At 54.9% G+C, this 15,518-nt stretch overlaps 1 protein-coding gene across 4 annotated transcripts in view; it reads right to left on the reverse strand.

Annotated features, from left to right (window-relative positions):
* KLHL29 (kelch like family member 29) overlaps positions 1 to 15,518 on the reverse strand; it is a 310,021-nt gene that overhangs the window by 142,271 nt on the left and 152,232 nt on the right. For 3 of the 4 annotated variants that reach the window (XM_034659845.1, XM_034659846.1, XM_034659843.1), the window contains exon 2: positions 3,820 to 4,149. In XM_034659845.1, coding sequence (XP_034515736.1) covers positions 3,820 to 4,104 — 285 coding nt within the window. In that variant the 5' untranslated portion in view covers positions 4,105 to 4,149. Of the gene's footprint in view, positions 1 to 3,819; positions 4,153 to 15,518 lie in introns of all 4 variants that reach the window. The other variant, XM_034659844.1, reaches the window with a different exon arrangement.

Genomic DNA, 15,518 nt, shown 5'->3' on the forward strand with positions numbered 1-15,518 from the left:
AGAACCTTTGGGCTCCTTTTCCCCACCTCACCCAAGAGGTAAATATGCCCATTTTCTCGCACACTGGTGTTTGCTGTCAGGTAGGTGGTTGAAGGGATGGAAAAGTTATCGTCACAATGCTGCACTAACGGTTACCATGGAGAATGCACTGTGCCAGGCAGCCTGCGGAGAGGAAAGGAGCCAACCCAGGTGGTCTGCTTCTCACTCACCAGGGGCCCTCGGCAAGCCTGATTTCCTCTGGGCCTCACTCCTCTGACCGGCAAAATAGAGGGGCCGGAGGGCACGGTCACTTTGCTTCTCTCAGGCTCTGGGGACGTGAAAGTGTGTGTGTGTGTGTTGCATCTGGTCACATTCTCCCCCTGCCTCCGTGGCTTAGGAATATCTGCTTGTCCAACTGTCCTTTCATCAAAGACCAAAGAAATCCTTAGGCCACAGAAAAATGAAGAAACATAAAAATCAGCTCAGGCCTAAGGCAGCCGTGACAGAAAGAATTGTCATCACCACATGCACCAGCCGAAGGGAGCCTCGCCAGCCTTCCCTACCCCGGGGAGCTGGGACTGTCCCCCACGGCGTGGCAGAAGCAGCCCCAGCACTGAGGGTGAGTGGGTGGCCAGGCCCGTGGGACTCAGGGCAGGAGAGGGGCAGGCCGTCTCGGCATGGGTGCTGATGGCGTAGGATGTCAGCTCCCAGCCCCCAGAGAGATGTGACACCCTGCTCCATGCCCAGCCCAGGGGGTTGCTAAGGTCTGACAGCGCTAACACTTGTCCCTGAGGGTCACTTGGGGACCTTTCCCTGAGTCCTTAGGTGTGACTGGCCTGCATATGGCACCAGACCCTTCACTGAGGAAGGCAGGCCAGTATGTTCAAGCCCCCGTTGCCACACTCCAGGGTAGCAGGAATACGCAGCTCTGCTCTGGCTCCCGTGCAGCCCTGTCCCCCAAACCCTTCCACCAGAGTGGGGTCTCGGCCCTGTATACACACTGCTCTTTCCTTGGAGGACGGAGTCCCATGGCTGAAAAAGCTTTAAAATCCCTTGACTCCATCATCAAGCTTACTAGGTGACGTGGACTCAAGGTCAGTTTGGGGTCCACTGGATGCCCTCTAGCTTCTCTTGCTGCCATGATGTCACCTTGGTCATGTCATGCCTCCACGTCACAGACCAATGTGAGCTCTAACCACTCAGAAACACAATCTGCTTTCCCCACCTGCTTGGGGCCTAGCTCCTGTTTCTTATCGGAAGACTTACCTTTTTCTCTTGGTGAGGTTAGCAATGATCCCTCTTCTCTACAGGGGCAAGTCCTTGTCCCCTAGGCTTCTCCTGAGTGACAGTGACAACAGTGGCAGTGGTGGCAACAACCATGTGCCCGGCTTGGCTTTGTGCTGAGCACTGTATCTATGTTTGAACTCACACAACACTCACAACAACTCTGGTAGGCAGGTGCAACTACCTATTCCCGTTTTACAGAAGCGAGGCCCAGAGAGGCGAGGCTAACCCGTCCAGGGCCGCGCAGCTAGCAAGGGATAGAGCAGAGTTCAAACCTGGGCAGGCTGGCTCCATAGTCTGTCTTTATCCACAACACTAAGCTGCTTCTGCCAATAACCTCAACCGGGGAGACATTCTCAGGTCATTTGGTCACACTGTCCAGGCCGCAAACCTGTCATATCCTGACCTGTGCTTTCCCAAAGGGCAAGAGCTAGATCTTGGCTACTCGGTCAAGACACAGCTTGTTGACCACAGACACCTTGGGTTGGGCCTGCCTGTCAACTGATGTAGCACTGGCAAGGGGTTAGACAAATAGGCTGGGGGACAGGCATCTGGCGGGGGCAGCCGCTTGGCCAGATGTCAGAGAGGCACCATGGCCCAAATTCAGTGACAGCGTCCTGGACAGAAGCTGCTGCTAGCTGCTGTCCTTCCTCTCCCCTGCACACCCTGTTCTCCTGAGCGCCTCGAAAAATCCAGGGTGGAAGCAGGCACCTTTGTTTGATCAGATTAGCTCCTGCAGGTCTGGAGCTGGGCTGGAGATGGTTACAGAGGGGACACGTGCCCAGGAGCTGGCTGTCCCACAGGCATGAACTTTCGCCCCTTCCCCCCTCCCATTTCCCCAGGGCAGTCCTCCCCAGATGCTGTTTTCTATCAGAGGCTGGGTTCCCTTCCCCCCATGTGCAGTGGTTTGGGGCCCCGCCAGTGAGGGGTGATCACTGCCAAGTGCCTTCCAGCACCCTGGCCTGGAGGGCCAAACCCCTGCCCCAGGTGCAGCCCCAGAGCATCCCTAAAAAGGCCTCCACCCAGAGAGGGCCGAAATCATCCAGTGGGCTTCCAGGTCCAGCTTCTCTCTCTGCCGACATGGAGCCCCTGGCGGTCAGCTCCAGAAGCTGCCATTGTCCAGATGGCCAACAGCTGGCCTTCCTGAGCGGCTGCCAGATGTGGCTGGCAGGGCTGCTGGCTGGCTCCACCAGGCAGAGAGGTCAGTGCATCGGGCCAGGCCCGGGGGCCGGCGCCCAGGGGAGGAATGCGTTCGGCTGGTCTGGGGGCGTTGTGCCCAGATAACCCTCCATCTCCTCTCCCCCGCCTGACATTCCTTCCCTCCCCACCTCAGTGGGGAGGTGTTTTCATAACAGGAAAATAAAATCAATAAGGCACTGCAGCAAGATGTCAGCGTGCGCCGAGCTGGCCTCCAATAGCTCCATTGTCTCGGGCCTCCGCTGGGCCCTGGGCTGGCCGCGCTCCGTTATTAATGGGAAGCAGGGCTGAAAGGGAGTTTTGAAAATCATGGAGACAAAGGCGCAGCACACCTGGAGCGCGGCTTTCCCACACCACGGCCCCCTCACAATGGCCGTGCCGGGCCTCCCCCGCCTTAACTTCTCCCGCAACTTTTATGAAAGCAGGGAAGAAAGCACTAGACACACACACGCACGCACACACACACGTGCACACACACAAGCACACATGCACGTGCACGCACACGCTGGCTCGCAGAAGGCTCCAGCAGGCTGCTTGGAATGGCTAGCAGAGGCAAAGGCGGCCTACGGAGCCCCTGTTTGGCTAAGAAAACAGGACGGTCACAAACGGGGCTTTCTGCCCCCACATGGGCCTGTCCCTGGAGGGCTCTGGCTGCCTGGGGGGCTCTGAGCTGCGTGAGGGGGACCAGCTCAGCCTGAAGCAGAGCGAGAGCCTTGGTGCCATCATTGTTTCAGTCTCTCTGTTAGTAACACAGCCTGGTTTCTGCTGTCATTGCCAAGACTGGAGGCCCAAGGCCTGGGACGCCAAGGAAGGGCCAGCCTTGGACCAGCTCATAGACTTGGTGTGTCTCAGTATCCCCAGCCATCAGGTGCGAGACAAAAGTACTGATTCACGCGGTCGTCTGAGGCTGGGAAGACACAATGGCCAGGGGAATTCTCAGCAGAGTAGTTAATAAGTAGTAGATTTATGACCATTTATGCCTGACTGCTGGTCACTATCTTCTTGCAAACCCAAGTCACTGGCGCCCCGGGAGGACTTGCGTGGTCTTAAGTCACCTATATAGTGAATCATTATGGCCAACTTGGAGTTCACCATCCCCACACGCATTTAATCCACATGGCATGGGACGACAAGCGGCTTCAGACCTGCTTGTCTTACAATTAGTCGCAGAGAGAGACTTTACAGCAAATGAAACCATGTGAACCTTCAACAGCTGGCCAGCCCAGCTCCAGGGGCGCCAATTGTCTGGGGAACACGGTGGTCAGGGCCCAGGCTGTGAGCCCGCAGAGCCGGCCCTGGCCTTCAAGGGAAGCAGGGCCCCCATGCCCAGCTCCTGTTCAGAGAGGCCACTGGGCTTACCTTGGTGGTGACGGCGGAGGCAGAGCTGGCCACGAGGCTGGTGATGGCCTCACCACTGCCGGTAGTGCAGGGGGCCGGGGCTGTGGCAGGCGTGGGCAGCCGGGAGGGCACCACAGGCAGCGGCAGGAGGCCGGGCCGGGCACTGAGGCTACTGGCTGTGCCGCCACCGGCCCCGGCCGTGGCATTGCAGATGCTGGTGGTCCCATGTGTCCCGTTGGCACTCCACTCACGGCGGTCCCAGCCCACCCGGTAATCTCTTTCGAAGCGGCTGTGGTGCCGGGACATCTTGCTGGGCCGTGGCTGCTCCTCACAGGGAAACAGAGGCCGGACCTGCTGGCACAGAGCGGAGAGGAGGTGATTTAGACAAACAGCAGCCCTGCTAGGATGCCAGGAGGGCAGCAACGCCCATCAGCATCCGGTAAGCACCTTCTCTGTGTGCAAGGAGGGCTTTCAAACGATAGCTCATGTCATATTCACAGCAAGCCCACAATGCATGGACCATTAGCCCACGTCACAGAGGGGGAATAAATGATTTGTCCAGGATCGCGGGCAAAAATGTGGTAGACAAGATTTGAACCCAGTCTCAGTTGAGGAGTAATGCGTTCTGTTCTGCACATCACATTGCCCTCAAGGATGCATGTGTGCTCGCTTTAACTGTGGTTGGGATTTTATCCCACCATCCCCACCGTGCAAACAAGATCCCGGAGACTCCTTAACCCCATGATGGGGAGGGAAGCCGCATTTGCAGACTCCCTTCCTAGTGGACAAGATCCTTTATGTAAACCTCACTGTATCCTTCTAGTAGCCTCTGAACTGGCCAGGCAATGCGCATTCCCGGTTTATGGACCGGGGAGCTGGTTGAGAATAAGTGACTTCCCTGAGGTCAGAGACGAAGGAAGGGAGAAGGCGGCCAGGATCTCTGGCTTTCAGACGCAGCTCAATGTAGGACTCCAGTCTGAAAACGTGTTAAGCCCCTGGGTGTTAAAAGTTCTTTATAACCCTATGATTCAGTCACAGGCACAAGAGACCCCCGTGCTCCCTGCGAACCAGACATCTTCCATGTGACTTTCCTGAGTATCTGAATGGAAGGCCCTCGGTGTTGTCATGGAGACCCAGACACACCAGGATACTGGGGGCCTCCTGAACCACGAGGATTGGGCTTTGCTCACCATCGCGGTGACTTGCCCGGCTTCTTGCCCAGCCTGGGTCCGATGTCACCCTCGGTCATGAAGGATGTAAAGATACAGGAGAGGCCGACTCGGCCAGAGAAGCCACAGCAAGCCTGAGGCAGAGGGGAGAGGTAATGGTAGAGCCCTGGCGCAGTGGGCAGTGGGGGTGGGGTCTGGAATTATTGGCTGGTGGGTAGACAGGCCACCTATTTTAAAAATTTCTATCAATCCTGATCCTACTCTGGTCTCTGCACACCAGATCTGGTTGTCGGCTTCTACTGCCATGGAGGCTGGGCCTCACCCTTGTGACCTGCTACCTCCATGCTACTTGTGCGGTTGGTGGGTCCTGGCAGCCACCGTCCCCTCCCCCTTGGCACCGCTCCCTCCTCCAGGCACAAGGAGCACACGGAAGCAGAGCTGACCGTGACCTCTTCAAGTGGATGGGGGGCTCCTTGTTCATTTTATCACTACGCCTCATGGCTTACACCACGCCGCAACATTATTTCTTCATCTATTCAATATTACATAATAAAAAATAAAAACGAATTCCCTGTTGACCACCCCCTCACAGACTTCTCTTGAGAGAGTTGCTTTGATAGCTCTCATCGCTTTCTGCCTCCTGCCAGGCTGCACCATGCTCTGGTGTAGTTTTTGCTCTGCCCACTCCTTAGGGGTTGGTCTCACCGATGTCACGAATGATTGGCTTATAAAATCCCATGGGACACTCATGCCTTGTCTTCTCTCACATTTGGCATGGTTGATCTCTCTCTCTTTCTCGAAACCTCTTCTCTGTGGTTTCTGAGACATCAAGCTCCCTCCTCGTTTTGTTCTCCTTGGCAAGTAACTCTTTCCCGGCTCATCCTTGGCGATCCGTTATTTCCTCCTCTTCTTTTCCCACCCTCCGTGCTCTCCTTGGACAATCTCATCAGCTGTCACTTCTTTCCCTGATGGCTCTCAAGGCGACATTGCTAGCTCCCTTTCCCTCCTAAGCACCACACTGACTGCCCTGCAGTCGGAAGTACACCTTTACCTGGCTGACCCACAGGTACCTCAGTACTGGATGTCCCAGAAGGAACTCATTGTTCTTTTGCCCACTCATTCTCAGGAATTCCCTCTTGCAGACAGGAAGTCCCGTCTGCTCTGCAAGCCCATGTCCCCATTTCCATTCATATATTCGACAGTGAGGTCTTTGATTCTGGCGCCCCAGCTGCTTCTCAAATCTGCCCCCCTCTCTCTGCACGTCCACCACCCCGACTCATTGTGTCCCACATAGATTATTTCCACAGTCTCCCTGCTCTAATCTTCCAGTCTTGCCCTTCTTACCCATTCTCTACCCAACTGCCCTTTATGACTTTTTTATTTTTTAAAGGTGTATTTATTTATTTGAGCCAGTGGGGGTTCTCTCTGGAGAAGCAGAGGGAGAGGGAGAGTCTCAAGCAGACTCTGCGCTGAGCACAGAGCCTGATGCGGGGCTCAATCTCACGATCCTGAGATCATAACCTGAGCCAAAACCAAGAGTTGGATGCTTAACTGACAGAGCCACCCAGGTGCCATACCCTTGTGATTTGTTTTAAAAGCATAAATCTGATCACCATACTTTACTCTCCTGCTTTAAATCTTATCCTTCAGAATAAGGTCCAGACTTCTCAGTGTGGCCCAGGAGACACCTGAGGATTCTGGGGTCACCTTCCACTCTTCCCATCCCAGGGTAATGCCCGGCCATTCCAAACACCTTACTCATTTCTGAAGGCATCATGCCCCCGCTCAGCTTGGGGGTCAACTCCGTGTTGCTCCTTTGCCAGGAATGGATTCCCTCTCTTTCCATAGCCAAGCCCTGCATATCTGTTATGACTCAGCTCAGGCACTAACTCTTCTAGGAGGCTTCATTGACTCACCTCCTCCAGAATAGGCAAGAAGCCCCCCTCCGTCCGCCTCGACACCCGGCCCCTACCATCATCCCAGCATCGATGGTTGTGATATATTTGCTACCTGGAGAACAGTCCCTGGCTTATTGTCTTTGTAACCCTAGCACCTAACACAGATTCCGGCTGGGATAGAAGGGTATTCAGTACACACTTGCTGAATGAATAAACAAATGTTTATTTCTTCTTAATTGCTGAATGTTTCCAGAAGAGACAAACACGTTTGTGTGATGGAAGGAGCTCAGACACAAACACCTTGAGTCTCCCAACTGGAAATTCCGTGTAGGTACCAGGGTAAGCAAATGTCCTCTTCCTGGTAGGTCAGACCTGGAGCCTCCAAGGACAGCTCCGAAGGAGCATAGAATCTCTGCATGTCCAGGGTCAGCTGGACCCCATAGCTTAGGCTCCCATTCCCAAGATTCACCTGCCAGGCTCTTTCTAATGACCAGCACCTCAGGGCAGTTGCTTAGTTTGGATCCTAAGTATGGCAGAGATGATATCACAAAGTTCACCACACCGTGACCTCTCTCCAACCACCCAGGAAGACATCCCTACTGCCTCCTTTCCAGTTAGGTCAGGAATCACACATCTGAAGTCAGGCAGCTAGAATGAGTGGGGAGGAGATGGAGAATATTCCCAGACCTGGCCCTTTAAGAGCATCTTCTGTTAACCTCAGCTCCCTTCACCTGCCATGGCAACCTTGGAAGTGCAAGAGGGTTGCCCCACCAGCACTGGACTTGGCATAATTGGAACAAAAACCTTCATCGTGTTAAGGCACTGAGATTGTGAGGTTGTTTGTTACTGAGGCTTAGCCTAGCCCTATTGATACCCTAAGTCAGCACTCACCTTCCCACAAAACAACCCAACTTCACATATTGTCAAGGAAATCATCTCCTTCCAGCTGACGAAGATGGAGATGAGGAGGGCAGGCTTGAGATGTGCCCACAGGTGGGCAGATCATGCTTGGGAGCAGGTCAACGGGGCCTCCTTAACTCCAAGGACACCTCCAATGGCCCTAGAGCCCATCAGCTTGCTGTCTCAGGGACCACCTGTTGCAGCACAGCGTGGCTCCACGGCACCCACGGACCCATCAGCCAGCACCTCCCACCGCCCCGCCCGCTGCTCATCTCTTCAAGGCTCTGAACCACTCTAGAGAGGAGCTGGAGGGGACTCAGGCAGCTGGAGGCCACACAGTCTGGTTTGAGCCTCATTAAGTGTATTCAAAACAAAGGTCAACTCTTTGCATGCCAGGTTTGGGTTAGACTTCATTCCTCCATTTAATTTCCCCTTTCAAACGGAATGAAAGAAGTGTGTTGCACAGTTTACCTTGGGGGGACGGCAGACTGCCAGCTCCAGAGGTGGCAACCTCAATGTTTCCTGCTGGGCACAGAGCCAGCATGTCAAAAAGGTCCCGTGTGCCCACACGTGCACCCGGGGTGGTGGGGGAGGCAGCAGGAAGTGCTCGTCGGGGCAGGAGGAGGCCCCACGTGCACAGGGCGCCTCAGACAAGACTGCTCAAGCAATTATAGACAAAACACACAGATGTGCTTCCTTGTCGGGGTGAGCACCTCTTCCTGGCAGGCTGCTGGCGAGCTGGCAGAGCCTGGCACGGGGCTCTTCACCGAGAGACGGAGGGCAGTCTGAGAAGCAGCCGTTTCTCTGAGTATTGGGTGTACTTCTAGCTGCTATGCCGAACCTTCGTCCACCACCTGTCTCTAGATCCCCAAGCTCCCTGTTGCTCCCCTTTCTGCACTCCTGATGCCCAGATCTGAACCATGCCTGGCCTCTACTCTGAGCCACAACTTCTCTTTTTTCGGTTTTGCACACCCTCTGAAAAGGAGCCATCCCCTGCTTAGAAGAAACTGTCTAAGAATTTGATCCAAAGTCGTAGGTGTTGTTTATTTCGTTTTTACATTTTCTAAAACTTGCTTGGGTTACCTCTAGAATGATAGAAAAGGTAATGTGAAATGAACATCTTTCTCGTCGGTACTTTGGAGTCCTGTATGAAATGGTCTGGGGTTATGGAGCCTACCCTATGCATCCTTCCCTGCCAGGAAATAGGGGCTCCACCCCAGTAAGTGCCTGGTTTAAGGCCCAGTTCAGGCTCTGGAAACCCCACAGAGCTGGGCCCTCTTCTGCTCCTACTCCAGTCAAACCCTGAAACCCAACCAGGCCCCAGGTGTTCGGGCAGCTCTCTGGCCACCACTCAGCCTGCTCACTGAGTTGTTTGGTTTCAGAGCCTCTCTGCAAAGGTGCCCTCACTCCCTGCCCTGCTTGGTGAAGCCGCATCCCACTGGCTGCCAGAGTCTGAGTGCTGGGACTGTCCTGTCTGCTCTGCAAGCCCAGAACTCTCGGTGACTGCTCCAGGACTCAGACCTGGGTCTCCAAGCAGTGGAAAGAGTGCTGAGTCAGGGGTCAAGAGGGCTGAGTGTGAACCCCAGCAGTACCCCTTACTAGTTCCTAAAACTCAGGATTGCCTCAGGTTGTTCATCTGGAGAGTGGGGAGGGACCACCGCACTGCCCCCAGGACCATGAGAGAATCTAGCATGACTCCCGTGAGCCGTCTGCATGGGGCGAAGAGCCCTTTCACTGGGTAACAATCAGACCCTAAAGTTACAGGGTGGAAAAAGGTAGGCCAACAGGAACCAGTTTTCCAGGATGAGGATGAAGGAGACTGCCAACTATGAAGTGTGTGGTCTGGTCTCTGAAACACAGCCACAGACTCCCCGAGACCCCCATGCTAGGTGAATGGGACCCTGTAGGGTGCTCTGCCATCCAGGGCCTCTGGGAGAGAACAGACTTGGGTGGGACAAAGGTCATCCTCAGCTGAATACCTGTGACCTGGTGTATCTTGCATCAGGAACCCCAGGGCCTGCCTTGTCGGATCTCCTTCTCACTGTAGCTCAGGGTGTCATGATAGACTCAGGCCAGGTTTATGGAAGGCCCAGGCCATCTGGGGCCTGAGGATAGCCTGGAGGAGGGGACTCAGCTGACCCCATGCTCAGCCCCAGTGTCTCGGCTGTGTCTCTGTAATTCAGTCTCGCGGACACTTGCTGGGTCCCAGATCAGCAGCCCTGCCCCAGAGATTCGCCTCCACATGAATAATTCATGAGTAAATAATTCAGAGTTGTATGTGCCATAGTCAAGTGTGTTATCTGGGCTGGGCTGGGGCATGCGGGCCACTGTCCAGTAGCCCACAGCACCGGCCACGTGGACAGGCACACTGTGCACACCTGAACACACATCAGGACAGTGGCGCTCTGTGTCCAGGACACCCGCGATGCGCTCTGGAGGCCGGTCGTGGCCACATATTGACATGCCCATGTGCACATGCTGTCCCCAGGAGCCCAGGAGGCTAATGACCCTCCCCTCGCTCATGTCATGAAGGCACGTGCAGGAGCGGGCGCCGGCTGTGAGGGCCCTGAAGGCGTGATTAATCCACAGAAGGTAGGGAGCCCGCACTGCCTGCAGACAGGGGGCTGAGGAATGAGCCACGGCCTGTCCAGCCCAATTGGAAAATGTATGATTGCCTCATTTGGGGGAGACGTGCTACCAAGTCGGTTGGAACAGGCCATGCCCATCTTTCTTATTTTCTTTTCCCTCTCTGCATCTTTTAGCCTTTCTTCTGAAGCAAAATAATAAACAGCAGCCGAAAGATCATCTTGGCAAATGCAACACAAAGGAAAACTCTAGGTGCTTCTGGAGAAGTCGGCCTGGCTGCGACTTGGGACGGATGCTGGCAGGAGCTGGGGTGCCCCTCAGACATGCCTCCCTGCTTCCTGGGGTGGCTTCAGCTCCCACTGACCCCCAGCCCTGCCGAGCCCCCACTAACTCAGAAGACTCGCTTCTGGCTGAGGCTGCCAGAGGCACTCTCTGCCCGGTCCTCTCTTCATGGAGCTCAGAGGCAGGCCTATGACCCAGTGATGGACTGGCATGTTCTGCCTCCCACATGACTGCTGCTCCTGCAAGGGTGTGCTCCCTAAAGGCAGAAATACCCTGCCCCCCACCTCCATATCTTCCATGGGGCTGTCTGGGCACAGGGTGGGCACCTGGATCAGGGTGGCACGTCGTTTCCAGCTCAGAACACACCGCGGGGTGAAGACTAGGTGAGGCGAGAGGTGCCTGGGGGTGAAAAATGCAAGAAGGACCGTGTCGGGGTCCACCCTGCACACGTGAGGCCTCCTCACATTTACCTCAACTACTGCACCCCCATCCTGGTGCTGCCCCTGAGNCCTGCACATGTTGAGGCCTCCTCACATTTACCTCAACTACTGCACCCCCATCCTGGTGCTGCCCCTGAGGGAGAGGTATTTCTTAGGGGTGTGCAGGTGTTGAACACCTCCAGGTGGATAGGACATTGTGGCTAGAGGGTGCACGCAGAGATGCCAGCTTGGGCCCAAGCCCTGTTCCAAATCCTTTGGATCTGCTCAGAAACTAAGGGAGCTCTGGAACATTCACGGGCTAACAGCAGCCTCTGCCTGGTCCTCTGTAGGATGAGTGAGCTGAGGTGTGATTTTATCATTCGTTTTTTTCTCTTAAAATACCATAGCCCCAGTGGACTGGACACAGTCCTCGTCACACTTGCCCTTCTTACCTCGCCCAGCCATGAGGGTCCTTGTGTGAACCCTCCCCGCCCACCAGCACCATCAGTTGCTCACACAGCAGGGCGGGTGTGGCGAGTGTCCAGCCCAGGTGCCAGACCGGAGTGACTCGTCCCAGCCCTCTGGCTTAGTTGCTGGCAGGTTCTGCCAGGACCTGCTACAGCTGCAAGGTCTGGACCCACAGCAGCCTCCACCAGGCGCTGCAGGGGAGAAGGAGTCAGCGACGTGACAACTCAGATGAAACCTCTGACCGCTGCGTCCTCCCCCTGGGTGGCAACCATCTCTGTAACAGAGGGCTTTAAGGTGTCATCTTTATCTTCAAAGGAAGACTGGGCACCTGCTTTATTTCCCAGGTCTTGGCCCATCCAAAGTGCTGGGGGAGACAACTCAGCAGACCCTAGACCAGTGCGTGGACTGGCCTCAGGGGGAGGGCAGGGGGCAGCTCCGGCATGAAAAGGTCCAGCAGTGGTCACAGCAACAACTGTGTGGCCTTATAGGCTCTTATCCTTCACTAGGTTCTCTGCAAACCACCGCATCATTTGCTTCTCATGACATCCCGGCGGTGCACACCAGAATGTGCTTGGCGCTCGCATTTCCTAAGTGAGGAACAAGAAGAGAAGACCAGGGCTGGGGTAGCGGCTCGTGCCCCGTAACCCAGAGCGTGGCCTGTGGACCTGCAGCACCACCCCAGGTGCTCGTTGGGGTGCAGAATCGCAGGCGCGGCCCCAGCACAACAGAGTAGGAACTTCACAGCATTGCCAGGGGTGACTCAGCAGCAGGTTACAGCCCCAGACGTGCCAGCTTAAGATCCGCCTCTTAGCAGGACTGGAGTCGGCCCTAGGACCTAGGCTTCCTGACACTCGGCAACGCTCACCACTGCACCACGGTCCTCGGAAGGCACTGAGGGGCAGAGGTATTTAGGGGAAAAGCCATATTCCATAATTACAGGGCTTAATACATGACCTAAAAAGACAAATGTTTCAAAATGCTTTTCTGATGATAGGTTTCAGGAAAAAAGCCTCCGATTCCTTTTCTGGGCACAATTGCTCAAGCAAAAAGCAATCTCTCTGCCTCGGGAAGGTGGGATCCGGTGCCCATTTTAGATGAACAATATTAAAAGAACAAGCCTCTCATTTCCCTCCCTTCCTGTGTGCACCTTTGCTTTGAGAAATCTGGCTGTGGGTTTTGATGTAGTGATTTTTTTTTTTCAAAGAGGCGCACATGATTCAGAGACTTTTCTCATGGGACTAATTGACTAGGCATTTGTGCTATTGCTACTGGTGTAAATCATTATAATGGTGATAATGAAAAATAAAAAAGATATTGGAAATGACAGTTGGCAACATAATATCAGCATAAACTGGGGGAAGAAGGGAGGCGTGTATAAATTAGGGGCTCGTAAACATCAGGATCGATGAGGCTGCTATGGCGGGCACGGTTTGATCGTTTAGAGGGGGATTAACCACAGTTACCATCACCAGGAGCCATCTTTGTTCCTCGGCCTCCTTGTTCTTGGGGGCTCCACGGACAGTGGAACCACTGCAATCTGAAGCCCGCTTTCCCAAGACCCTGCAAACACGCGACTGCAGCACTGGGAGCTAGACTCTGCCATCACCTCCCTTCTCCAAGTGGGCCTTCTGCTGTCTCGCAGGCCGCCTCTCAGGCACGCCTGATTATTCCGAATCTTGCAGAATTGACTAATTCAATGAGATCTCTCTTCACAGCAATTGGTGTTCATCAGTGACCCAAGCTGATGAATAAATCCCACTCGGATCCTGGAGCCAGACCCAGCAGCAAGAGTTGCAGAGAAGAAAGACTGATGCACTCTCTCTATTTGGCTGCCAAAAATGCTCTTGCAATTTGCTTTCTTCTAGACAAGAGTCTATTCAAAAGTCTATTTGAAACATTAGGGAACGGCCGTCACATGGCCAGCAGATCACACTGCGTGTGACAGGATATTATCTTCCTTGGGAGAGACTCCACAACGCTCTTATTTCCCCGAGTAAGCCGCGTCTGATGGCTGCGGGATTGCCCGGAGGGCTGGGGACATTAAAATCCCCGTCCAGAGCGCGTGCGGAACCGAAAGCCTCGTCAGCAGGTGGGATTTGTGGAACCTTCTCAGGCAAGCGTACCGGCTTTCTCGTCTCCACTTCTGGTGGGACCTGGGGGCCTTCTGCTTACCTGGAATACCTTCCCGGGAAACCACCAAGTAGCCGACCATCCCTGCTTCTAGAAGTCAGGATCTGTGCCTCCTTTTCCCTCCCAAGCAACCCCCTAGGCAAGTCCTTGGGTTAATACGTTGTTCTGCCCTTTCCTCGTCGAACTGTATCCAACATACTGACCACCTCTCTCCCCCTTGTGCCTGGCTCTGTGCAAGAGATTGAGGGGCGGGGGGGCACCTGGGTGGCACAGCGGTTGAGCGTCTGCCTTCGGCTCAGGGCGTGATCCTGGCGTTATGGGATCGAGCCCCACATCAGGCTCCTCCACAGGGAGCCTGCTTCTTCCTCTCCCACTCCCCCTGCTTGTGTTCCCTCTCTCGCTGGCTGTCTGTCTCTGTCAAATAAATAAAATGTTTAAAAAAAAAAAAGAGATTGAGGGGCGGTGGGGATGGGGGCCTGGCTCCTGGCTGGCAGGGAAGGCGGGGCTGTTGAGGCCAGCGCAGAGAAGCAGGAACACTCCGGGGGGGCTAGAGAGGGGACTGGGGGCTCGGGAGTGGCCTGTCGAGGCTGCCACAGGCAGGGTCGGTCGGGATGGCCCTGGAGCCCAGGGTAGCCCAGCCTCCTGGAGCTCCATTCATTCCCGAGAACAGACTGCACTTGAGCTATGACAGTGGGAGGGCGGGCACGTGGGGGAAGAATGAAATGCAGCCGTGGCCCAGGATGGAAATGCCAGCCCTGGCCATGAGCATCCGGCCTGCTGAGCTCACCCCAGCCGCGGGCTCTAACACACCTCTCCTCAACAGAGAGGGGCGCCCAGAAGGCCCACGCTGCTCATGGGGGCTTCCTCCAGGGATCAGCGGGGGAGGGGAGGATGGGGGGGCACAAGGAGAAGCTTTTGTCCCCTGGTCCTGACCACCGAGCCCTTGTTTTGGCCGCGCTCCTGCTGACCTCTCTACCAAGGGCCAGGCTCGTCTCAGATCTCTGAGCCTCTTTGGCTCTTGTTTTGGGAGCTGCTACCCTATCTTGACGTACTTGCTTCAGATTTTTGCAGTCTTTATTCTACGTCCGTGTTTTTAATTTAATTTAATTAGAAAAAAAAAAAAAAACCACCCAGACCAGAGGGCAGCCTGTTGCGAGGTTGTGTGTTTTATCACCACCCAAGCATGCAAACGAGGCAGCCTCTGTTGACAAGTTCACATCTCCAGTGCGGAGCTGGCTGTTTGAACAGCTTGTGTGCAGTAATTGAAACATAGATTTTTGTTGCCTTTCTGTTTATTTTTAGATTAACCAAGCAGGGATACTTGTCTTCCAGACTACCTCCACCCGTCGGGCAGCGTGGGACCACTGGCCCCATGCGTACCAGTGGCAAGGACCATCATGCGCCCCCAGGGGCTCCCCCAGGACTGTCCTGGGTTTGTCCTGCACCTGACTCTGGTTTTGCCCTTCCCAGTGATCCCCAGGGCCCAAAGCTGGGAGGCTGATGAATACAGGATGCCCACTGGCTGTCTCCTAACTCCCAGGTCCCTGAAGACTGCCCCATCCCCATCGTGCTAAACTCTCACAGAAGCTCTTGGGTCGGCCACCCCCTTTGACGATAGTGCAACTGAGGCACAGAGCGTTAGTGTAGGGACGGAACTAGAATCCAGCCCTGCCATTCCCAGGGCAAGAGGGTTCCAAGAAAAAAGGGTCACAAGGCTCAGAGAAGATTCTCTCAGGGTCCATTTTTCTATTTGGGCCACTTTAAAAAAAATTATAGTCACATTGGCCTGGATAGGTGGGTTATGCTACGACGATGGCCTCAAATCTTAGGGGCTTAAACTCTAACGTGTGCTTTTCACTCTTGCTGCA

The sequence above is a fragment of the Ailuropoda melanoleuca genome, chromosome 4 (assembly GCF_002007445.2).
Source record: "Ailuropoda melanoleuca isolate Jingjing chromosome 4, ASM200744v2, whole genome shotgun sequence".
In the NCBI taxonomy this organism is placed as follows: Eukaryota; Metazoa; Chordata; class Mammalia; order Carnivora; family Ursidae; genus Ailuropoda; species Ailuropoda melanoleuca.